Genomic DNA, 27668 nt, shown 5'->3' with positions numbered 1-27668 from the left:
AAAAAGGTGAACTAGAAGGACAGTCAAGGTGAGGTGAGAAAACTGCCACTGATGCATTTACCTAGCTATCGTTCCTGATAAAATAGTGCAGAAGCTTAACTTCTTGCATTGGTCTTAAAATAATTTCTTGAACTAGCAAACATACAGGATGATGTAGACTGACCATATGTTTCATGTTAATGAGATTCTGGTAGAAACTACAGCAATTCTATGAAATGAGGATGGCCATTATGTTTGCTCTTTTGGTGGGATTTAAGTGGAAGTATATGTGATACCCAGTTCCTCTTCTATGTCTATCTCAGAATCTAAATTATTTGGGTTTCTACAATGATCTAAATTTTTCATTTTCTCTTTATTACTTTTAGTTTGATTCTTCGAAAATTTTTAATGTGCTGGCATAAGATAAATTTTTACATTGCATGTCTGTTAGTAATTTTCTTGTTTTGCAATCTGAAATATTTTTAGTTACTTTTATTATCTGTACCTCTTTTTGATTTCCATTTAGGATACTGTCGATAAAAGGTTGTGTGCTCCCCTTTGCAATATGAACATAATAGATTGGCATTGCAGATGTCACTGTTGTGACCTTCCACAGAGCAATGTGCACATACGAGTTTCCCATAAAAGGATATTTTGGTGTGGCGAAAGTACTGGCAAAGCATCACAAAGGGTTTGGTATGCAAGGTCTTACGAGGTAAGATGAGTTAAGGATCTGGTTTTAATACTCTTTGGCAGATCAGACAAACTGAAAGTCAGAATTATATGTTTAGTATTAATCAACCAACCTTCTTTGTACATCTTGATCTGGCTTGCTGTGCAGACATCCTGGTCAGACAACTCAGAGACAATACAAAGAAGATGTAAATTTCTGAGATTACATCTCAGCAATAATTTAGAGTTTTATGTGCTGATACACTTATATCGACTTCTCCAAACTTTTTAAATTCCAGAAGCAGTTTCAATGAGGAGGTTTCCAGATCACAGCCGTTTGATATATTTTGGTTCACTAATAGAGAACTTGATATATTTTCGTAATAGAAAAGGGAATAGTTTTTTAAGGTCATTTTTAAATATAATCAAGGCTATTTTTAAATAAGCAATAAGGCTTATTTTTAAATTAAAAGAACACAGAGAAATTTATTAGTAAAAACAAAAAGCATCATCAGTTAAATTCAACAATAGATAGAATAACTCTGATGTTAAAATAAAGTAAAACATTAATTGGAATTTTATGGTTGAGCCCAACTCAAACAGCATCTGCAACAATATGAAAATAAGCATACAGGACGGTAAATATTCAAATTTTAAACTCATATTGCTGTTATAATAGAAAACGAAAGATATATATCAGCATTTAACTTGATGTATGCCAATTTCAATTTAAAGATTTTTTTTTCCAATTTAAAAGCCTTTCATTCTATGTTAACACATTTTAAAAGCCCATTTTACTCTGATTTCATGCCCACTTTTTCAAAAAAGTGAAGATTTCAATTCTCAGAAGTACAACTTATTATAATATTGCATAAAAGTTGGATTTTAAGATGGTGTTTATTTAAATGCCCTAGTAAAATTTTTAAAACGCTAGAAGTAAAACTTCGTTTCTACAGTTTCAAAACTAAAACTGAATTTTTTTTTTATTTTGGGAAAAATTTAAATCAATTCTATAATAATGAAATATAAAGTATTTCAAACTCTTATTAAACATTAAAAAACTTTATACACAGCATTTATTATAAAAAAAAAAAAAGAAGAAGAAGAAGAAGAGATGCCTTAATTAGAAATTTCTGACTAAGAGGAAAAAAACATAATATCCTTTACTAATTAAAAAAAGTAAAATTTCAAACTAGATACTTTTTCCCAAAAATAATGAATATGTATCAATAGCATGTAGCCAAAATTATACTGAAAATGAGTAACTATAAAAATACACAAACCTTTTTCTAAATACTGCTCCAAACCTCTCCTTCTGGCATCTAACTGTTGATCAGATAAAGTAAAGGGCCATTTACCAGGTAATTTTGGAAAGTTAAAGTCTGGAAATTCTTTTTTTAGATTCATATGAAGGTTGGCAAATTCACGATACCGTCTAGAACATAAATGTCGGCCAGCCATATAAATATTAAAAACCTAAAGGAAAAAAGAAAAATCTTTAGTGGCTTTGAATAATAAGATATACCAATGAGTTCATAAGCAAAGCCAGTTCATCAAGCAGAATATTTATAAACATTTTAGAACTAACTGAAAATCATTACAGGTGAATTTTTTACTAGATATATCAGTTTTATCACACAGAAAACTAACATTTTTAACAAAACTATCACATATATAAAAAAAGGAATAATATGAGTACACATAATTTATAGCTATATACAAATACTCATTTGGGATGACAAGAAAAGAACAAACTTGGAAGGAGTTATCCAACTCAAATAATAATAGGAATATACAATATACATGAATAAGAAATTTTATGACCATGACCCAAAAGGAACAAGACTACATAATACCGAGGGGGAGGGGCTATAAAATCAGAAAAGGATTGGATTGAATTATTCAATTATGGAAAAGCACACAAGGGCTGTTTGCCTAGAGGAAGATATGCCTTTGTGGAGGACTTTCTAAGAGAAACTGGCTCGTATACACATTACACACGAGGAAAACCACGAAAATGCCCATGCAGCCAGCCCCTTTGCAGGATTCAAACCTCGGACCGAACTACCAGTGTTGAAGCACTTTTACCGCTCGGCCGCTGGTGGCCTAAGCAGAAAAGGTAAGTATATTGCAAAAACTATCTGTGATTAAAATAAAGAAGTTCTAAATGTACTATAAAGTGCCAGTATGAACCAAATGGCTAGTCATTTTGTTAAGAAGCACTTCATAGTATTGCTTTCAGTTTGGATATAAGTGTTTATTTAGTATTATAAAAAACACAAGTACATCAATGATAGTTTTTCCAGATGATCATCAATGATTCCAGATCAATCATAGTCATACCAGAACTTTATAGTTTTTTCCAAACTATAAAGTTCTGGTACAAACTACCGACATTCTAAAATAGGCATATGTATGTTCAAGCATGACAAATATGACTGGTAAGAAGAAGACTAGGCTAGTTAAAGGAGTATATTAAAATTATGAATACAATCCTACATGAAGAGCAGTATGCGCGACTAGGCACAGTCTTGTCAAAAATTGCTTCTGAATCCTGAAATAAGAACAACAGCAAAACTATTCTTAGAATCCCATCTTTATAAAGAGCAAAAGTGACATTTATATGAAAGAGTAACAAGGATATTTGGCTATCATAGGAAAAGTTTTTACAGTCATTTACTTTCAGTGTAACAGGTGTTTGATTTTGAACAATAAAGACATGATGTATGCCACACAATCTCCAAGATCAACTGTAATTCTACAATGAAGATCATATTCCAAGATCAATTGTAACTCAACAATGTAGATAATATAACTAGCTGGACATTATCTACATTGAATAATTCAGACAACAGATACTAACAACACTCATAGATCACTGGTAAATAACAAAATGGCTTCATGAAATGCTGGGCCATTTTGCATGTAATTTCAAATGAAAATAAACTTACCAGCACAAACTATTATATTGCCAAGAAAAACGAAAAATGCATACTGGATGGCTGGGAATCATCTCCTTGAATTTTAAACGTGCCTGTGCCATAGGATTCCAGGAGAAACCTTAGTTATCATTTATCTGCATATACATCAGCACTCTCTTTTAAAGTAAACAAGAATCGTGAAATCTGTGAATTTTTCAATTTACATAAGTTATTACTATTCGATGTCTATCCCACTGCTTTTTGAATTTACACGTTTAACATGCATTAAAGAATTTATTTATTCACAGCTTTTCAAATGTTAATTTGCAACTTAAATGCACTTTGTAGCTGATTTGTTTATATCCTATGCAACAAGCAAGCATGCATCATCAAGCATCAATGTTGAAAAATAACAGATTCTCAATAAAACCCATGTAGAGATTTTTCTAGCATTAAAAATGGAAAATGTGCTTATAAAGTCATAAAAAAGAGTCTTCTTTTAATAAATTAAAAATTATATTTCTGGTAGTTTTTATGGTGTTATTAAACTAAATGTAGATATGTAGAATGAATGTACTAGCTGAAATAGCATGCATTCATTTTTGAGAAAACATTATTTTAGTGTATTTTATAACCATCTATTTATTTTTTTCTTTCATTTAATAGCACAAAACTTACTTTGAAAATAATTAATTTCAAGTAATTTTAGGCACAAATCTTAGTAACTTTTTTTGGTGAATATATAATTTTTTTACATAAAACTATTTTATACACTTTTAAAAGAATTCTTTACTTTTTCAAAAAGGTTTTCTGTTTTATTTCTAAACTATGTTTTCCTCTCATACTGTTTTTATTTTATCTATCATCATATTTTAAAAATGTAATAGTTTTATGCTCATTAAATCTCACTTAAATAATTCTTCAGCTATTAGTTTGTTTTAATGAGTTAATTATGTTAAATATTCCATATTTAATGCAAAAATTATAAAGCAAAAAGTGTATAAATAAAACAGAGAAAGATATCACGTATAATTGGCAAAATTCTCTAATATGGACAAGTTTTAGCATCAAGAGATTTTAGAATATTTGTGTTAACTTACAATAGGATTCACTTGTAAAAGGCTTACAAAAGTGCTTTCATAAAGGGAAAAGAATCTGTGTCTAAGCACCTGCTTCTTCATACCCTTTAACATACAGAATTAACATTAAACTTATTCATTCTGCTTATTCACTCTGCTTCTGTAATAGCCTGCTTTTAATCACCAAATGCATTGACGGGGAGGGAAAGTATGTTTCTATGAAAACTACTTATATTCTTCAACATACAAGTGAATCCTATTGTAAGTTAACACAAATATTCTAAAATCTCTTGATGCTAAAACTTATTCACTCTGCTTCTGTAATAGCCTGCAACGTTGTAAAGAGTTTGTCACTAGATATTTTAAAATTGATGCAAGAAATTCTTTATATTTTTCCTTAAGAACATTACTGAGACTGGTCACAAATGCATGGCTTACCTGCTTAAAATGCACATACTAATTCCTACTTTTAATCACCAAATGCATTGACGGGGAGGGAAAGTATGTTTCTATGAAAACTACTTATATTCTTCAACATACATATTGTCAAACCATTCTTATATTGCTCGTTTCATGAATAAGGTGTTGTTTCTTATAGTGGTCTGCTTGTTTTCAATGAACTGTTACAATAACATTAAAAACATCACAGCATTTCTAAGCATTTTTACCCTTGTTTTCCTCTCGTACTGTTTTTACCCTTGGAACTATACTCATACCTAATGAATCTCTATATAAAACCAGCATTCATTAACATACATGACTTATATATTTATTGCTATTTTCACAGAATCCAGAGGAGTAATTCACAAGGAATACAAGTCTTCAAACCCTAAGGAATAATTAACGGAACACATGGTTTCCAGGGAAGTCAGGCTGAGAAAGTCTGATATAGAATATCAATCTGCTCTCATCTACCAAATCAAAACTTACACATCAGATAGCCAGCTAATAAAGTAGGATTCATTTTCCCACTAAAATGTTTCCATTGTTCTATACAAACATAACAGACATTATATTGCTCTATCCTCTAAATCTTCAGCTGCATAATTAATAAAATCCCAACTTTTTTTAGTTTTTAAACAATACTTGTAACTCTGTTTTGACCTACAGAATACTGACAGCAGAGAAATGTATTTTTAAGAATCGTGTGTTTAAGTCACTTAAAATCTGCCTTATTTTAGACTGTTTATCAGTTCTTATTTGAACATGCTCCTAATGCTTTCATTTTACAATAACACGATTTATTGTAAAGTGAGCTAGACAAATGCAGCTGTTGAAAAAAATTTTGTGAATTGGTTTGTTTCACAGGTGTTGATTGATTATAGATTTTCACAGGTGTTGATCACAGGTATTGATTGATAGTCATAATAAAAGCAAGAAATCTTTTTTTTTTTTTTTTTTTTTTTTTTGGCACCTATCTTACTTTTAGCATATGTTTATGATGGTGACCTCCCTGTTCTCTCTACTCAGGACTGTTCAAGACAGATAATTCAAGCCAAAACAAAGTGGTGGCCAGTTTATGATAGACACAAAAAGAAGTATTCTATTAATGCATCTAAGAATGTCAGGAGTGCATATATAGGTATGTACGTAAGTTTCCAATGGATGTTATGTACATAAAAAGTAACTCAATAATAGATTTTTATATTTCATACAAAACAGGACTATAAACATTTTCTATGAACTTTTTGAGCAAAGGATTTTAATTATTACTTTGAGAATAACATACCACAAACTTTTCTCCTTTCTCTACCCAGTTGTAATCAGGAATTGATATAGGCAAAGAACGTTTTTCACTGTAATCGATATACGAATAGCCAGAAGAATCATCACTTGGTTCCAATCGTTCAGCTTCCTGTCAACATATAAAAAAGTAGAAATAAAATGGCATCTGGAATAGAGAAAATGATTTTTTTTATATATAAAAATAAAGAATTTAACAATCATATAGTCACAGAATAAAACAATAAATACAATAAAAATTTTAAAATTGTAGTTTTGTATTTATTTATTTTATTCTGCTTATTTCATTTACTTATAACTTTTTTTTAATCTTAAAATGGTTGTAAGAAATAAAACTGGTTTTATTACTAACTTATAAATATTGATATAAAATTATAAACTTGTACAAAAAATATGCTAGATACTCAATCTGTCTTGCTGTGAAAACTACTTATATTCAATTCAAATTATTTTCTGCTTGAAAAACAACCATTTCATAATATTTTTCTTTTATTAACCAGCCATGTGTATGAAACGAAAGACATCTGTAATCACAAGCATATTTGATAACAAATTCTGACAGACTTCAGTATTTTGGATCCCAAGAATAATGAAACAATTTCTGTATTTCATCCATATATCAATCTGTGACAATTTATAATGAAGAATTTGAAAAATTCTGCTTTTTTATACTTACACTCATTTGTAGTCAAAAGAATATTACAAATATGAATTAATTGTTTAAATTTTCATACTTACGTTAATCCACACAAAAAGCTTTGAAATACAAAATAAGAAAAGGACCATAACAGAAGAAGTAATATGAAACAGATCAAAATGCTTAAAAAGAAAAAAATGTGTGTGGTACAGATGGACTCAGTTGATAAATGTTTATTAATGCTTAATAATTACATGAATTTATTTTCTTAACTTTACAACTCATTGCTTTACAAAGTTTGAAATGTGGGAAAGTTTATTGAAGAATAAAACAATAAAATATATCCACCTTCATTTAATCTTTATCTATATTATTTATTTACTATAATTTCATTTAATCTTATCGGCAAGTCTCAAAATGTATAACACAACTTTAGAGTTGGATTTATGCTCCTCTTTTCAGTTCTACCATGCAATTCATACCAGAGTTTCACGCTTTTGGCAGTTTGATTCGTTAGAAAATCGGAGGCTTACCAGTATTAAAATAATGTAGTTATAAAAATTCATTTATAATAAAAAATAATAAAGGCTTAAATAAAAGTTGGCAATTAGCAATACTGTGACCCTAGCCCATGAGCACCCATGCACTAAATTTTCGGCACTAGTCACTAATGTTTTGCTGTTTTGTTTAATATTTCTGTGACCTGTGAGAAGGCTTAAAAGTTTACATCACATTATTCAGATACTATACTTAATCATAAAATAATTTACTATTTTGACAATACATCCAAGTTATTTATATAAATATGCATCACGGCCTATTTTAACTCTGAAGATACTGGCAAGAATAATGAATTAAATCAAACAATTTTTCTATAACATTCTAGATTCTTATCTTCATTTATGATTATGAAAGTCAACGGAACACATCAACAGCTTGAACAAATGTTAAAGGAATTATTGTTTCATTCACAGGACATGTGACATTTTCAAATTTATAATTAGCATCAAATTTTACCACAAAATAATTATTAGATAGTCAGAAAGGGAATTATAAATTCACTGAACAATTATTACATTGCTCTGGAAGTTCTCGATGGAAAAACCTTAGAATAAGTTCTATGTATTTATTTGTTAATTTGACAAAGCACACTCTTTTATCTTCTGCCGTAATGTAGAAAACATTATCATGATCTGTATGTTATTAAAAAAGTAATGCTGAATAACATATATAGTATGCTTTAATCAGTTACACAATATATTGCTCTTTGGAAGATTAAAATGAATTCTGTACAATATAACATGAAATTTTCAAATATATTTCAATAAAGAAATAGCCCATTTGTAGCAATTTATAAATATTATAAACTTTTTGATTACCTGAGGAGTTACAGAAATTATAGTTAATGTTAATTTATCTCCACCAGATTTGATCAAGTCAACAACTTGTTTGTGTGTAGCTCCTTCAACATTGATACCATTTCTGTAGATAGAAAATATATATAGACTTTGCAAACAAAATTTACTGTAACTCAAATACTTCACAAATACATATTAAGAAAATGTATAAAATTATAAAAATCAAATGATGGGCACAATAGTTTATCATTTTCAATATTCATTTATGAAGCTATTACAAAATATACATTCTAAAAAGAAGCCCAAGTATTTAAATTATATTCCTCTATAGCTTTCCTTTTTGAGAAATATTTTTGAGCTAATTAGTTCCCCAAAATAAATGTAAAACATATACAGTAAAATAATCATTACACGAGAGAAAATTCGGTGTAGCACAAGAGTGTCTGGGTCTATGACCCTACCCTTAATAAAAAAATACTGTAGTTTACAAAAGATACAGCAAAACAACTAGAAATATCAAAAACAATTAATTAGAGCAATGTATATAAATATTTACATGGCTTAGTATTTTTTAAATTTTTTAATTTTTATAAGAGATTTTTCAAAGTTTTGAATGAATTAAGTTAATAATAAAATAGGTCATGCAAAGATCTTAAAAATTATGATAATACCGTCTGGAAAGCTAAAAGGGCCGTCAAGCTGGTGATAACCTGTCAAAAATTACATACATACATATAAATAAATAATCCAAGTGCGAATCTGATGATGCACTATGGTAATTAATAGTGAAAATACAGAATACATATACAGTACAAAGTCCAAAATCCGGATGTCCATTATCCGGAATGATCTAAAATCCGGACCTCAAAACCACCAACAATGTTTTTCTAGTAGACTTACACATGCACATTTGATTCCCCCTGGTATCCCCATTTGATTCCGCACTAGGTCGAGAATTCAGGACCCACAGAGACTGCATCAGGCGGTAAGATATCTAGCACTTTTCCTCAATAAGGCTTAAGTCTATGTGGGCTGAAAAGCCTTAAGCATGTGTAAGAAATAGACATAAGTATAATAAATAACTAAACTAATACAATTCAGGCTTAATTGTCTCAGTGCGTGATAGAAGCAAGACAAAATTTAACTGAGCAACTTGTTGTTACTCGCCAAGCTCATGATGCATAGCCAAATATGTATAGTGAATGATAGCTAAATTTGATGATGATAGGCGTGAATTTTAAAGGTTTTTGGATATCACAAAACAAAGGTGAAATTTTCCAATTAACTGATTTTTTAAAGATGTAAGGATTATGCTAATTTTATTTACAGTTAAATTTTGAGTTAAAGTTCCTTTCCTATCGATTTTTAACTTACACTTCCAGCCAGAATGTAGTTTTAGAATCCTGTCTGAATACATAATGAGGAAGAGCGGTATTTAACCACTAAAGTTCTTCAGTCTTAGTGAGAGAGATACCAGCTATTCTGGCTGCTGCACACGTCTGCTTTTTTAGGCTACTCTCTCATAAGCTATTATTACTCTTGGCCAGACTTTAGGCCCTTGACAGCTTCGCAGTCTATTAACATTAAGGGGCCAACTCTGTTAGAATCTTGACAGCTACGGCTATATCTCATAGTTAAGATTAGTTTAGTATTATTCTTAGTCTCTTAAGTTCAAGCCAAAGTGTCAGCTTTATTGTACACTCCAAGACGGAGTTTTGTTAAATCTTAGTTGGAATAATAAAAAGTTAGTTTACTCTTCTATCTTGTTGTTTCCTGTCACATGAACTCTAGCAATTATTCAACTATCAGTTTTTAAGATTCTTTACTTCCAACAGTAACTGAGAAATTACAAAGTAAGGAACTCTACAGTTGGTGCCCGAAAAGTTTGCAAAAGACCATGTCTTTAGAGATCGGGAAATTTACGTTGACCCCCTCCAACCTTTTAGGTCCCTCAGACGGCCACGAATCCAATAGAAGGATTTGGATTCATCGTGGAAACGATGCTCGCTGCGATGAAGCCAGCTGCAACATTTGATGGCAAAGGCTCAGTTATGACCTTCCTGGAACAACTGCACCTGCATTTTACTTTATACCCAGTAAACCAGCTGCAAAAAATCACCACTACTACAAAAAACCTACGAGGTCAAGCTCTCAGTTGGTATATAGGAATTGGAAAGTTTTGTTGGGGGACCTAGGTTCAGAATTGTACAGCTGGGAAAATTTCAAGTCTGCACTGATTAAAGCATTTCCAGTTGTTAAAGACCGTGCAAAGCTAGTGTCAGAATTTTTTAGTAAATATCAAAGCAATTTCGATGAGTTGACGGAATTTATTCTAAGAAAAATCTAAATTTTCAATTTATTATACGGGAAGAGGCCCGATACTGAACTTATCGAAGTAATTCTACTGCGTCTACTACCGTCAGCTCAAAATTTCCTCGAAGTCCGTAACTAGCAAACATTAGAAGTTCTATTTCAGCTCAAGGTAAAATTCCAAAGCAGAAGGAACTCGGAGAAAGCACATGCAAATCAGTTTGGCCAATACTCAAGGTTTACTCCTCAAAAAAAAAAAAAAAAAAAAAAAAAAAAACCCGCAAGTTCAGCACAATGAGCATCGGCAGACAGGAAAAAGTAAAACGTCCAATAACAAGAGCTTGGATAAATCTAAGGGTGGCAGATACAAAAGGTAGCGTAAAGAGGCAGCGGAGAACCAGAATTTAAATGCAAACCGGTGATCGAAAAGGGGCAATGGTTGTCAAGTGGAAAGAAAAGCCCCCTCAAAAATTAGTCTTAATACAGTGGTGATGTAAAATCTAGTCATGCCTGAGATATATATTCTTGTAAATAATGTGCCTACTACTGTCCTCCTGGACACCGGGGCTCAGAGTTCATTTCTCTCAGAAGATTCTTGTTCTGCCAAGTAGTAAATCGTACTACTGATACAGGGAATGCCCCTCCAGTCCAGGCACAAACTTATCATTATGATAAAGAACAGATTCTGGAACATCATATAAAAACAATGTTAAAAATAAAATCATTGTGTCAAGCATTAGTCCATACGCAAGTCCAGTGGTCCTTTGCAGGAAGAAAAATGGGCTACTGCTCGAGCAACCGGACGCATATAGGTTTGCAGTTGATTATCACAAACTTAATAGTATAACGAAGTATCTTAAGTATTTCCTACCAATAATTAGGAAAATTCGTTTGATTAAGTTTATGAAAACCTTAGACTTAACGTCTGGTTACTGTCAAAATCGCCGTAAAACCTGAAGATGTTGAAAAGACTGCGTTCATTACAAAGTCGGGTGTCTATGCCTTCTTAAGAATGCTGTTTGGTTTAAGCGGAGCACCAGCTACTTTTCAAAAAGCAATGGACATAGTTTTAAGGCCAGTTGGGGTAAAAGTACAATTATTTATCTCGATGATATAATATTAACCAGAGAAACAATAGACGACCATGTGAAACACTTGGAAGTAGTTTTTAATTTGCTCAACTAGGCCGGTTTTAAAATAAATGCAAGAAAGTGCAAGTTTGCGACCAAGCAATTGTGGTACCTTGGCTACAAGATTTCGAATAAGGGCATAGAGACAGATAATTCCAAATTATTAGCGATTAAAAGTTATCCTCCCCCAAACATGACTAAGAAATGATCTTCATCTTTGGGCTTATGTTCCTATTACAGAATGTTCATTAAAAACTTCGCTAAAATTGTGGAGCTTCTTCTAGTGCTGAAAAGAAAAAAAAACTAGATTTTCTTGGACAGCCGAGATGAACACCGCTTTTGAACAACTAAAGAACGCCCTAATTAATGTCCCAGTACTTAAATTCCCAGAAAGCGAACAAGGTCTAGAGATTGCTGCAGATGCATCCAATTATGCAATTGGAGCGGTGCTTTTCCAGAATGGGCAACCTATAGCCTTCTTTTCGAAAACTCTGAATTCTACCCAAAGGAACAATTCAGCAATAGAGTGAGAAACACTCGCTGTTTTGTTAGAGGTTCAGAAATTTCGTGCTTACTTCGGAAGTTCTCCGATAACAGTATACTTGGACCATGCGGCAGTGGGTCGCTTGTATTCAGGGAAAAATTTATCACCTCGACTGATACTGTGAACATTAAAGTTACAAGAATTCAATTTAATTATAAAACACATGTTGCGAAAAGAGAATTTAGTTGCCGATGACCTTTCAAGAATAAAAATAGATGAGGAGGGAAATACAGTTAAGTGTGCTATGCTCACCTCAAAAGTTATTGAGTCCTATGAAACAAAAGTTGAGGAATTAAGAAGAGATCCGGAATTCAAAGATATTTATGCATATCTTGAAGACCCTGAAAAGTTTGAACATATATATTTAACAGCTATTCGCAATAGGGCACAGCATTACGAAATAATCGACAAATTTTTATTCTATACCAAAGTAACAAATAATTATCAGGGATACCGACTAGTAATCTCAGTGAGTCTACGTTTAAATATTTTAGAATTCCATGATCTGCCATCCACTGGTCATTTCGGAATTCGAAAAACCGTACAGAGGGTACGCGAAGCGGTTTATTTTCCGCAGTTACAAAGAATAGTTACGCCGTATGTTAAGTTGTGACATTTGTGAAAGCTACTAAATGATGTTAATTACAGCCCGGCCAGGTATTTAAAAAACACAAAGACCACTTTCCCAAATGAAATGGTTGCCATAGATTTGCTTGGGCCCTACCCTAGGACAGAAATAAATAAAAATAGATATTTGTTAACAATTATAGACCATTTTTCAAAATGGGTATAAATAGTCCCTCTTAAAGGAGCTTCAGCTAATATAGTCGCAGATTCATTTTTAAATAAGTGTATTTTAAATATGGGGCTCCACTAAAAGTAATATCAGATAACAGAAAACAGTTTGTTAGCAGTATATTTAAAAATTTGTGCACAGCACTTGGCATGCACCATCTAAAAATGGTACCATATAGATCGTAACTGAATATTGTGGAATGTGTAAATAAGAATATTGTAAAAATTATCAGGGGATATGTTAAGAATTTTCATGACCGCTGTGTCAATGAGTTAGGTTTTGCCTTGAGAACAGCAAAGCCTGATACTACACAGAAGAACCCTGCAGAGTTATTTTTAGGAAGAAAATTCCTAACGTCTTTGGGTAAGTTGTATTACGATAGAAATAGAAAAGAAATGGAATATAAAGTGGGACAGAAAGTACTCAAGTTAAAACACTCATTATCATCTGCACCCGAAAACTGGGTGGCGAAGTTGGAACCCAGGTTTGAAGGCCTGTATATAGTGGAGAGAATACGGAAGCCATGTTTCATTTAAAGGCCGAAAATGGCCAACAAATGGTCGCAAATATCGACCCTATAAAGCCTTACTATAGCCGAAATAATTTTCAAATTTTACAGGATTTATTACAGGATCCTGGAAGGGAGAAAAGAATTCCGTCAGCTTAAAAGCCCAACTGGGGTCCCCCAACACAAAAAAGAAAACAGACTGATCAATCACCGACCAAGCGGATCCAACCCCGTAAAGGTCCAGATGCACAAAAAACGGAGGAAGGTAATGCTGACAGATCAACGAGCCAGAACTGAGGATTCAACAAAAACACCAGTACCGCCAGCTAAGAGAGGCCTGCTGAGGAGGTTCCAGCGAAATGGAAATTTCATCAATGAACAGAATCAAGAAGAAATAGACCACGTTTTCCAGTGGCAACAACTATGAGGGAGGCCCAAGGAGGTCCAGATTTGAGGAGGAAAAGAGATAAAAGACCAGCTGAGACAGCCATGTCTGACCAAGAAGTTAAAAGGTCCAGGTGCAAGCTCTAAGACCCTGATGAACGGATGACCCCACCAGAGCTCAAGAGGAGACTGAAGTTAAAAAACCCACAACCATCTTGCAAGAATCCCACATATCTAGACAGAGCAGAAGAGGAAAAGGAGCGAAGCGAACGGCAAGGAACATCAAAGTTCTAGAAGAAGGCTGGAGGTCATGAGGTTTCTGACTTTTGAACAATTCTGCCACATCATAATGGAGGAGTACAGAAAAAGATTAATGAAAATTCCTTTGCATATTTTTCTTTGAAGTTCAACTTATATCATCTTATCTATCAGTTGCTAAAGATTCTTAGTAAAGTTAAATCGCAAATAGCGAAAACTTAATTATAAATAGTCCGAAATTGAATAAATGTTCACAATTTGGTGAGAAGCTACTAGCAGTAAAAATCTTTTGTTAAGAACTCAAGTTGTGAGAATTAAATTGTGAATATGTTTAGTCAGAAAGACTCTTAGTACTGAAATCTGTTAACTGAAAGTTAAGATTTTGTGTAAAGATGGTAAATTGTAACTAAGCAACCATGACTGTTGATGTAAAGTGAATTTAAAAGTGACGTGTAAATATTTAAATGTTCATGTTAAAGTAGAAATGTTTAACCTTTGTGTTAAAGTGTCGTGAATTTAAACTTTTACAGGATATAAATTTTGGCCTCCATGTAAATGAATTTGTGAAAGAATTGAATACTTGAGAATATATATATGTGTGTTTAATGTTAAGCTCTTCAGTTAACACTTTTAAAAGCAAATTTAAGCTTTTGCTTAGTACATTACGAATGTGTTGGCACATAAGAAGTCTTGTGAGGTCTAGTATGTCAAATTTAACAAGTTAGATATTGTGTAGCAGTAGTTTTGTTCCCGGTAACACAACATAAGTACCCTAACTACATTTCAGAACAAATTTCAGGAGAGCATGGGGGGAAACTGAAGTATGAATGAAAGTGTATGAGGGCCAAATGAGGCAATAAAAGGGTATCTGTAAGAGATATGGAAAATCTTTGTAATATTCATGACTAATATTATTTCCTTCCAGATATGGAAGGACCAAGACTAAAAACAGCTGAATAACGTATGGATTAAAAGAAGTTGGTTGATGCTTGTCCAAAAACAGATGAAAATTATAAAATTTTCTAGCTTTAGTCTAGCTTTAGATTTGTTGTAAAGTTGGCCCTAACAACAAAAGTTTAAAGTGAATTTAATTAATGAAAGTGTTTGAAGGGTGTAGTTAACGCTGGAAAGTTTTCAGATTTTAAAGTCTTAAACAAGGTCATTTAGAGACCTTTGCCTTGTGACCATTTAAAGTCTGGTCAGAAGCTACGTAAGGATTATGTTAATTTTATTAACAAAACAACTTAACTTACATTGAAAGAAATATTTAATAAAGATAAATATATATTAAGCTTTTTTTTTTTTTTGTAAATTTTGATACCCTTTGGATCAAAAATACTTCATTATTTCATAAATCACGATTTCATATTTTTAATTTTATAGGTACTTATATATTAATGCCACCACAGCTACAGATTTAGCGGTTTTTAAGTGCCACCAATCTACACCTAAAATTTTTGTGACAAATCATAAATTAAAACATTTTATTTAAAATCAAAGTAGTCAATCGGATTTCGGTAGAAAATGGGCCAATATAGAGTTTAACATAGATTCAAAACAGTCTATTTTCTTTGACCTGATGCTGTCGCCATATGAACTCTGCTAAATACGATTCTAAATGATGTCTCACTGTCCTCCTATGGCTCTTGTTCCTCCATTTAGCACTGCCCCACATTCTCTCAACTGTTTGTGTATGAACTCCTGTATCAGGATCAATAAAATTGTATTTATGATTAACTTTAGCATGTACTATTCTATTTGTTTGTCTTTTCTAAGTCCTACTTACTGATCACACTGTCTTAAATTACATTTCCAGAACACATGCTTACCAAAATAAAGTTTCATATCATGCAAATTGGTACATTTATGTTTAGTAAAATATTTCGCTTTTGAAAAAATAAAATTGCACCTTCTGCAAATCCCAAAGAGGCATTTTCATAGCACTAAAAAATGTTCTCAAAAATCAGCATACAACAAGGCAAAAAGGAATCCAAAAGATAACTGGGTGCGAACAACAGGATTGCTCTTTCCACATCAACGCAACTTCTGCTGCAGTGGCGTTAATACATAAGTACCATTTTATAATTTCTACATGCCATCTTACTAGATTTAAACTGATTATCTAATATCCGGAAAAATCCCAAATCCGGAATCGAAGTCACGACGAGTTCGGTTTTCGGACTTTGTACTCTACCTACATACTTAAATACATAAGTGTAATTATATAGTAAAATTGATCGCCACATTCCATTCCACAACTCGCATGTTTTATCACTGGCCATGGTTCTTTTCAAACTAATTTTAAAAGGCATGCATGACCAATACTGATGTCTGCATTTGCCACGATGAGAAAAATCTGTCTACTATATATACAGTTTACCAGAGAAAGAGCCTTGGACAACCACCTCCAAACAACACATCACACAAATGTATCCTGGGTATAAATAGGGCAACAATCACCAAAATCTGCAAGTTCCTAGATTCAGTATCAGTCTTAGAAGAGGACATTTGTCAAGCTCATTCACCAAGGCATTCCTCCATGCAAACTTTGCATGAAACAAACTATTATGCAAGTATCCTCTCTGCAAACTACTGTATCTCATCTGTGAAGAGTATGCGACTAGGTACAAGTACAAATGATGAACTCTCAGTAACTTGCTCACTGTATAAACTACTGTGCTATGAACAAACTTTGGTCTTCCATATATAATTTCTTTATGCATTTATGTGCAGTGTGTTATGTGTATTTCTTTTTTATTTATGTTTTGTGTTCTTATATATGCTTTATATATGCAGTACAAAGTCCGAAATCCGGACGTCCATTATCCGGAATGATCTAAAATCCGAACCTCAAAAAAGCCAAACACTTTTTTTTTTTTTTTTTTTTTGTATGCTTTACACATGTGCATTTGATTTTTCCTTCCATAATAAAACATGTGGAGAATTTCACTTAAATATTCCGATTCTTAATTTCACTTAGGCACTAAATAAAATACCTCGTTATGGAAAAACAATCATGTAAGCATAAATTTTAGAGATTAATAATTTGGCTCCGTAGCTGAGTATCTGCTTGGCATACATCTCAAACCGAAACGTTCACCTATTGTACATTCCTGACGCCGACCTGGCGAGTCATTATTTATTGTATGTTGCTTTCATCACTGCATATTTATCAATAATACATGACAGCTTCAGTAATAACTCATGCAGGGATGTCTAAACTTTTTTTTTATATTAGCAATTGAATAACAAGAGTAAGGCAACCTTTTATGCTAACATTACACTTGGCGATGATTGTACATTTTTAAATGCTTTAAGAAATGTTGACAAGGAAAAATTCAACAAAAATTTCTTTTCATACGTTAAAAAAAGATTTTGTTAATGAAACTTATAGGACAAAAGATTACATTTACTGCTATTTTAATAAAGAATAACTGATATGTTATTCAAAATAAACCCAGATGCGGCAGCAGAAAATGTCAGCATCGGACAGCAGAATTTAAAGATGAATTTTTCGGAATTTGGGGAAGCACCGAGTAGCAAAATTAACCATTTGACTGCTACACGGCGCAAAAGTGCTGCGTTCATTTGTCTTGAAAACCGCAACGCAGCGCTTTTGCGCTGCGAGTTTCAGTGTGTCATTGTTGCTCCATCATCAAATCAAAATATAATTATAATTACAATAAAATATAGTCAATAGACAACAACAAGGCAAAATATGTCCCACAGATTTCGTGCGTTCTTGAAAGAATTGCTTAGCAGTCACACGGTTAAGGGTTGAGAAGTTTTTTATGATTTAGGGAAAGCACTGGGATCCAAAGTTTGAGCGCGGTAAAAATTTAGAACTTAGGAAGGCGCTTTGTAGCAGAATTTAAAACCCGTATATACTGGAGCAGCGGTATCTAAGCACCTGCCCTAGATGAAGCCTTAAGTATAAGTGGGAGTTTATTTATTCACGGCACAGATTAGTTTTAAGCACGTATAAGAAATAAACGTAGGTATAGTAAATAACTAAACTAATACAATTCAGGCTTAATTCAGTATGCAATAAGAGTAAGACAAAATTTAGGGAAACAATTTTGCTTTCGTTGCCAATCTTTTGATGCACAGCCAATAAAGTATAATGGATGCTATTAAGCTAGGCTAAAATTATCTTTACTGGTTCTAAGGCATTTTAGTTAATCCCTTAACTGCCGCGGGCGTATATATACGCCTTGCTCAGCCGATGCGTTAACTGCCCCAGATGCGCAGCCGATGCGTTAACTTTGCGAATAATTTGAGGTGTAGCCGCGGAAAGCAAATGATAGCAGTTTGGAAGGACGTATATATACGCCTGGGGCAGTTAACGCATCGGCTGAGCAAGGCGTATATATACGCCCGTGGCAGTTAAGGGGTTAATGTAGCAGACTGCGCTGCTCCCTACTCTTCTACTTTGATCCAGCATATTATTTTTTGCAGACTGTTATTATTGCGGCAATTTTATAAAAACTAAGCTTGAACTTTCGATTTTAGCTTGAACTTTTCGAAAGAGTTTCCAATTCTGGATCTGCCAAAAAATCTACAAAGTGAAACCATGTTTCGATGTCCATTAAACAAAAATGGAATTGCTGCAAAAAATGGATAAAATTATCCGTCTCAAAATTATGCGAGGAGCATGGCATTGGAAAGTCAAATGTATATGACATAAGAACAAAGAAAAAGGAACTTTTTGAAGTTTTTGTGGAAGCAACTTAAACAACTTACATTGACAGAAATGTTTAATAAAGTAAATAGATACATATTAAGCTTTTTTTTGTAAATTTTGATACCCTTTATATTATAATTGTTCTTTAGTTCATAAATTATGATTTGATGTTTTTAATTGTATAATTTCTGCATGCAATCTTACCAGATTTAAATTGATGATCTAATATCCGGAAAAATCTCAAGTTCGGAATCGCCGAAGTCCCGAAGAGTCCGGATTTTGGACTTTGTACTGTATATACTTATTTATTCTACAGTCAAAGGTATTTAATCCAGACTCATCGGGACTTTGGCGATTCCGAATCATCAGTTTTTCCGGATTATAGGGCCCACCAGCGGCTGAGCGGTAAAGTCGCTGAACACTGGTAGTTCGGTCTGAGGTTCGAATCCCGCGAACGGGCTGGCTGCATGGGTATTTTCGTGGTTTTCCCCATGTGTAACGTGTATACGAGCCAGTTTCCCTTAAGTCCTCCACGAAGGCATCCCTCCCCTTAGGCAGATAGCCCTAGTGTGCTTTGCCATAATTAAATACACACACAAAAAAAATACAGCGGATTATAGATCATCAGTTTAAATCTGGTAAGATGGCAAGCATAAATTATAAAATACAAAATATGAAACCGTAATTTATGAAATAAAGACCAATTATGATCTAAAGGGTATCAAAATTTACAAAAAAAAAAAAGCTTACTATTTATTTGTTTACTTTATTAAACATTTCTTTCAACGCGCGCATGCGTAAAGCATACATTTTGCATAGTCGAAATTAGAAAATTGCAACCAGAAAACTATTTGATGTGTATTCGTGATATTTATAATGACAAGGAAATTGATTTAAATCATATCAAAGAGGAGCACATCGAGATGAACTACTACATTTAGTAAGGAATTATAAGCGGAATAAAAAAAAAAAAAAAAAAACATCTGCGCTGAAGATAAGGATAGTGCTGACAGATCAACTTCCAGTTCATTGTGGGCCGCGACGTCTCCCCCCTCCGCAGAGCAGCGTGAAATTGATAAAGAGATTTCGGAATGGTTAGAGAAACAAAGGATAAGCTTTTATCCATTTTTTGCAGCAATTCCACTTTTTGTTTGATGGACATCGAAACATGCTTTCGCTTTGTAGATCCATTGGCAGCTCCAGAATCGGAAATTCTTTTTGACATAATCGAAAGTTCAAGCTTACTTTTATAAAATTGCTCTAACAGTCTGCAAAAAAATAATAAGCCGGATCAATTTGAAGATTAAGGAACGACGCAATCTGCACCATTAACTGAAATAGATAATTATATAATTTTAGCTTAACTTATACCATACGTTATAAATTAAATGCGCATGCAATACGTTTACGCATGCGCAGATAGTTTGTAGCTTTGAAGTCCGGATTATAGATAATTCCGGATTATGGACGTCCGGATTAAAAACTTTTGACTGCATATGCTTATATATATATGAATACATACATACATGCATATATAGATACATTTTTTAACATGGTCCTGATAACAGAAGAGTACCATTTATTATTTAATTTCTTTAAATATAATACAGGTCGATAATATTTGGTGGCAACAATTTAAAAAGCAATATGTCATTTATAGTGAACCAATGCACCAAGGCATTCCTCCATGCCATTTCAATACTAATAGCCTTTCTGGGTTAATGCTCCTTTGGGCTAAAAATTATTTTTCTTTTCTTTTATAGATTTATGATGAATATTGTAATCACATTCATATATATAAAATTAGACAGCAACTTTAAATAGATATATACTTAAATCTAATAAGAAACCTTAAACTGAATATTAACATTTATAATGAGAAAACCTTAAAAAAAAACATACACGAATGTAATAATAAAAAGTATTAAATAAGCAAAATATTTGTCTTTGCAAACATAAAATAGTAATAAAACAGCAGTTTACAATTAATATAATAGCATTTAATGTTCTTTTAGATATCATTCAAAGGAAACTTCAATAATATAGAATAAAACATAAAATGAATACAATATATTTTATAACATCAATCTCTTTCTATCATATCTAGATACACAATAAAAGTTCGATCATAGGGAAAGCTCAGGAAATCACAAATTCCGGACAAGTGAAAATTCTGGGTTGATGAATGTATAAAAATTGGAATTTAATACTAATGAGAAATTTTTCATTCTAAAATTGTAAAAATAATCATCTTATTTGTTACCAACTTAAATATCAAATGCCCAGATTTAAAATTATATAAGATTTTAAGGGGGGGATGCATAAAAGTATTTTAAATAAACCGATACAAATTACAGATAAAAATCTTAAATCACTTTTTTATGTTACACTGCCATTTTTATCCGATTTAAAATTTGTGCATTGTACTCTTTTTTATACCCAGATCCTGTAACTTTGAAAATACTCCGATTCAAATCCCTCATTTACTATTTTTTATGGGGGGGGGGTTCTAAAATTATTAAATATTCCAATTACTTGAGTCTTCTGGTTAGTTGAATACTGGATAGTCAGGCTTTTATTGTATGTACTTATTTTCAGTTTTTATTCTTTAAGATAATAGTAGATTATCATGATCAACACCTTTTCTAACATCAGTAACCTTCCTTTGCATATTGCACAAAAAGCCTTAAATAATATGCAAAGTAACTTGCCAGGCCCTTTAAAGCCTGCTCTTTCTTAAACAGCATAAAGTTTATCATTATTATTATTTACAATAAATTTTATTGTTATCACAAACATACATAAAATTAAGGACACTTATGTATTATCTCATCAATCATGGAAGTTTAGTACCACTAAGCCATGAAAGTTAGCAGAGATGCTGCCAAAGTTTGAGCAATTATTATTGTAGAATTCTAAGCTGCACTTCTATCTTTAACTCTTACAATAAAACATTCATCAGTTTATCTACCAAACAGCGAATACAGTGCAAGTATATTTTCCACTTCCTAAAAAGTTTTTTTTTTTTTTTTTTTAAATTATATTATTTTTGTTAAGCTCTCTTTTACTGTTTAGAACATTATGAGTGCAAACTTCCTGCAAGTATCATTCCAGTTCATTACTGTTTTCTCAGCCATTTATCCAGCAGTTCTTTTCCTCGTTCAATATACATTAATTCTCTACCAGCTATTTGTAAATGAACCAGAGTACACCCACAAATATGATTCTATAGTCCTTGAATCACTTTCATTTCTTAATGGATATTCTTTTGTCACAATTTTTCACATTGCATTACTACTGTTTACACATAGTTACCAAAAGGGCAGATGCTATGAGTGTGTTGTGACATCATGTCACTGCTTGGCAAAATTTCACAGTCTACAAGATAATAATACACAAGTACTAAATTAAGCAATGAAAACATACATTTTAATATGATAAAAATCATAAATTCAAACATTAATATTTAAAAGAAAATAATGACTTGAAGCAAGCAAAGAAGACAAAAATTTTCAAGAGGCAAAATTAAGCAGCATTACAAATATAAGAAAAATCATGAAACTAAGAATTTACAATTAATAGGAAAAATACTTTACATAATTGTTTTCTCCTTATATTCATTTGAAAGGTGAAGATCTTTTCTCTCCTAAAACTTCTGCACAACTAATTAAGCAAACATTTGCAAACAATTTTCAAGTATTTCAGATATTTCAACTATTTTCAAAGTATTATCAAGACACTATTAAAAATCACAATCACGGCATATTTTGCCACTAAGTAGTTCACTACTATAAGTCTACATGCAATAATTATGCTTATGAATTTAAATATTTATGTGGGTGATTTTTTAAATCCACCTCTGCATATCATATTTAAATATCTGCATTTATTTTGGTTCTGCTTTTTGATATAATGGAAGTTTATCATAATCACTTTCTTCAATCAGTGAATTATCTATATCCAATAACTTTTTTTTTTTTTTTTAATATATCCAACAGTGAAGTTCCAGTACTCAGTAACCAGTTCAAAATAAAACTTGTTGTTTGTTTATTGATAACATTTACATCACTTTGAATATGATGAAACAAAGTGAAAGGCTGCTAAATTTAAGAGAAGCTGGTTAGAGTAGATTGAAGGGTGTCCCTTATATTATCGCAAAGTTGTTTCGTTTATCGCCAAGCTGTTGCTTCATTTATCACCAGGTTGTTTCATTTATAGTAACCTGAGTAGTTGAATGTAATGGAAATCCTATTATGACGTAATTGGATGTGTGGTTGCGATAAATTTTGAATGATGAGAAAGATTTGTAAGGGGTTTGTGGTGTGTGTTGGTTAGGAAATACATTGCTTGTTTTGTAGTTTAGATGGTAGAATGGCTGAATGTAGTAAGATTAATTTGAAGTTTCTGTACGATTTGGAATGAAAGGGAAAAAGAGCATTAACTGACTGGCATGTAAATGAAGGTTTACTTAGTAGCCATTATAAGTATCCTGTTTGTATGAAGGAAATACATATGGTTGAACGTCGCAGGATACCGGCATGACGAAAAATATTTTTTACTCTTATTTTTGTAAATTAATGTGGCAACACTTGATATATGGATTCTAGTTTAGATAATTTTAGGAAGTTTTTGGATGCAGTTAAAGAATTTTGTTTGACTGAAGACACAGAAATTTCTAAATAAGGTAAGTGGATATTGCCTTTGTGTTCCTCAGACAAATTTTCTTTTTTATGTTATTTCATTATTTGGTTTAAAATGTAGTTTGAAATTATACATTTTTTGTTTGGCTCTACTGTAGAATTGAGTGCTCCTTTGGTTTTTTAAGTGAAAATCACATCATGTGTACATGGACAAAGTCAAAGGAGTGCATAATGCCTAGTTTTTTTTTTTTTTTTAGTGAGAATAGGTCAATGTGTACATGGATATCGAGTTTGTGCAATTCTTTGACTTGTTATTTTGGCTCTACATAAAGATAGTAAATGCTGGCTAAATTAAATGCTACAATGAACAACTTTAAAACTGTAAGTGAATTGCTCTGTTACATTGTTTAAGACAAAGGTATGCAATGGCTATCTGCCTAAGGGGAGAAATGCCTTTGAGAGGGACTTTCAAAGGGAAACTGGCTCATATTTATGACACATATGAGGGGAAATCAAGAAAATTGATAGCTCCTTCACCAGGATTTAAGCCTGGGACAAATTAACAGTAGTCAGTCTCATTCACTTGGCTACTATGAAACTGTGAAATCCTATTAAAATTCTACTTAGTTAATAATAAGATATTGAAAAATAATACATAGCTGAAAAACATAATTTTATTCGTTTAAAAAAAAATCTCATTTATCAAATTGACACTTACATTTAAATACAATAATATAAATTATAAATGAGACATGAAAATGCATGTAATAAGAATATAAGAGTTATTTCTGAGCTATTACACTTCAGAATATCACAGTCAAGATAGGGAAGAAAGAATTTCAATCTAAACTCAAACTTTCTTTTGAATACACACACACAGATATATACACACATATTACTCTGAATTTAAATTCAGTAAAGATGAGAAAATGAGGAGCTTCTAAAACAGACCATGAATTATTAAGAATAACTATTTTTCAAATTTAGCATTTGATGAATACATGGTCAGAATACTAATAAATTGAGAAAATTTGTTTAAATTTATGTTTCATTAACTCCTCAGTATAAATAAAAAAATCACACAAGAAGTTCAAATTTTTAATTCATAACCTTAAATTTTAAAACCTTAATTGTTTATGAATTCTACACTAATATATATATATATATATATCACCACCATATCTCTCCAAAATCTACAGTATAAAAATTTTTAATAAATTCATTCAATATAATTCAATACTTAGTAGCATTAACATTGCTAAATACTCAAGAAGAGCAAACGGGAAATATCATAAAAAGAAATTTACTAGGAAACAGCACTAACTGATAGATAACTGAAACAAAATTTAGGTTTGAAAACAAACAGATTTAGATTAGAAATCATATTAAGTTTTTGCATTACAGTAATTATTCTCATAAACATAGGAATGTTTTTTCAGTGCATATATTTTACGGATATTACATTTTTTTATATTTGGAACTGTTACAATGCTAAATTATAAATTTTTTAGTGTAATACTATGTTTCTATATGGCGAAATCTCACATGCGTCGGAAGCAACGAACATATAAACGTCGAGATTAAAAAATTCAATAAAACGCAGCCTAAAAGTGAACGATTATGCAACTCATATTTGTGATAACGTCTCATAAACTAGTCGTACAAAACAGCTAATAAAATATTATATAATTGTATAAATATTATTAAATAAACAGCTAATAAAATTTATATAAATATATAAATGATAATATACTTATTGCAATGTCCCAATCGTATTACAACAATAAAATTTAAACTTTGTACATTTCTGAACAAGTAAAGTAACATTTTTTAAAAAAATTAAATAATTACGCTAGCTTTAGGGTATGAAAAAGAAAAACTTACACTTCTAATATTCGATCACCTTTACGTATACCAGCTTTTTCTGCTGCGCCTTCTTTCAAAACCGCACTTACATGCTGTAATGGGGCGTATAATTCACCGTTGATACTTTTTAAAGGGCCTCCTTCACTCACCTGTCCTCGGACGTTAAACCCGAAACCTGTCTCGGTTTTATATATAGTCACAACTCGAGGTCCTGTCGCAAAATTATTGTCATCACAAATATTGGAATTATCGACATCATTAATGAGATCGTTCGTATATCGCTCAGAATCACTATCAGCCATGTTTTAATTGACTTCAGTATGTAGATGCCAATTTCCGTAACTGGAGGCGGAGAGAGACAAATAGACAGTTGTCGCTTGGTGCACCGTAAACTAAATTCTCTAACCCGAAAGGCAAAAATTTATACCGTTGAGTGGAGGGAAAGAGGTAAAGAGTTCAAATTCAGACACGGAATAAAGACTAAATAAATAAATAAAACTCAGCCTCAGTTTAAATAGCCTATATGAAACTGCTATACAGAGACTGGGTGTTCTATTACTTTTCACCATATTGGCAGAATGGCTTTACCGCTCCGTTAATGTTCAGAAAAATTAATGAAATTCGGTATTTACATATAACCCCGGATATTACCCTACCATTCAACTATTATATTACTAATAATACTATCCAATCGACTGTGAAATTGCTGACATGCTGAGCAAATAGCATCAGTTATGGATAATCGTGACGTAATAACAAGTTCATAGCAAGTCTTTCGTTCAATGTACAGTCGGTCACAAAAGTATTCGAACACCGGTACCCTATCAGAAAATGACAAGATGGCGTTTTTTTTTCTCTTTCTCTCTGTGTGTCGTGTTATTCCATCCTAGGTTTTCTTCTCCCCCCCCCCCATCTTGGAAAAAACTGGAAAAAATTGGTTACGATCTCTTTTTGAATGGGGAGATGCCATTTTGAGCAAAAGCTGACGACCCTACCTTGGAGAATGAACATGACCGCTCTACACACCCTTTCACTCTCTCTCTTTGAAATGGGAAGCCATTTTGGGTAAAATGCAGACGACCCTATCTTGGAGAATGGAAATGAACGCCTCTCCCTCTTTCTTTGAAATGGAAAGCCATTTTGGGACCTTCTATTCTTGGGGAGGGAGAAAACTGAAGTCTGCACTTCGCTGTCTCTGAAAAGCGGACCCTCTTCTTCTGATCTTGAAGAACTGAAAATGAACGCTCTACACGATCTCTCTTTGAATTCAGAAGGTATTTTGGGACCTTCTAATGTTGGAAAACTGAAATGAACGCTCTACGCATTTTCTCTCTCTCTCTCTTTGAGATGAGTAGCCATTTTGGAGGATTCTCCACCACCATCCTAACCTTGGAAAACTGAAATGAACGCTCTACACCTTCTCTCGGTCTTTCTTTCTTGCTCTGAAATGGGTAGTCATTTGAAAACTCCCTAACTTTGGAAAAAAAACGGAAATGACCGCTCTACACCATCTCTCTTTGAAAATGGGGGTGTCATTTTGAGACCTCCCTCCCCTAAACTTGGAACAAAAACTGAAATGAACGCTCTACACTTTCTCTATTTGGACATGGGTAGCCCTTTGGGGACCCTCTCCTCTTGGTAGGAAAAAAAAAAAGAACTGAAGTGAAGGCTCTACACAATCTCTCTTGGAATGGGATCCATATTTCGGGAAACGTGGATCACCTCATGCTGGAAAACTGAAGTGAACCACCAAGATTGGACTCTATATAATATTTTTTTTAATTGACATCATGACCCTCCTCCAATTTGTTATTAAAAAAATTGTTTTTGTTTGTTTTGGTTTTTATCCCATTTCCGATGTGATTTCAGAAATGCAATTCCATAACAGTTCAATTTCATTCGAGGTTAAATGATCTAAACAGTCTTTGACCCACCCATCCGTATGATTATTTTCTTCTCCTTCCTGTTGCACCAAATTTTGTAAGTCCATATAATCATTCCATACGGGAAGGGCTGGATCCTCACAAGGCTGTCTTGAAACACTTGGAGTCTCTTTGGGATGAGTGGAGGGATCTAGGATGTCTGGACCCGGCTGCGATTTTACCTCCATGATTTCTGGACCCGTTGGAACTTGTTTACCCGGCTGAAATTCTACCTCC

General features: G+C 32.5%; 1 protein-coding gene across 1 annotated transcript in view; it reads right to left on the bottom strand.

Annotated features, from left to right (window-relative positions):
• Snx27 (sorting nexin 27) overlaps positions 1-25880 on the bottom strand; it is a 60063-nt gene extending 34183 nt beyond the window's left edge. Inside the window, exons 1-4 of the mRNA XM_035360670.2 lie at positions 25528-25880; positions 8411-8513; positions 6381-6506; positions 1935-2127 (exon numbers count right to left, since the gene is read on the bottom strand). Coding sequence (XP_035216561.1) covers positions 1935-2127; positions 6381-6506; positions 8411-8513; positions 25528-25811 — 706 coding nt within the window. The 5' untranslated portion in view covers positions 25812-25880. The remainder of the gene's footprint in view (positions 1-1934; positions 2128-6380; positions 6507-8410; positions 8514-25527) is intronic.
• Positions 25881-27668: the final 1788 nt, after the last annotated feature.

This window comes from Stegodyphus dumicola, chromosome 6 (genome assembly GCF_044657685.1).
Source record: "Stegodyphus dumicola isolate Sdum_Otavi_A_Nest chromosome 6, ASM4465768v1".
Taxonomy (NCBI): domain Eukaryota; kingdom Metazoa; phylum Arthropoda; class Arachnida; order Araneae; family Eresidae; genus Stegodyphus; species Stegodyphus dumicola.
This window is presented reverse-complemented; position numbering and strand designations above follow the sequence as displayed.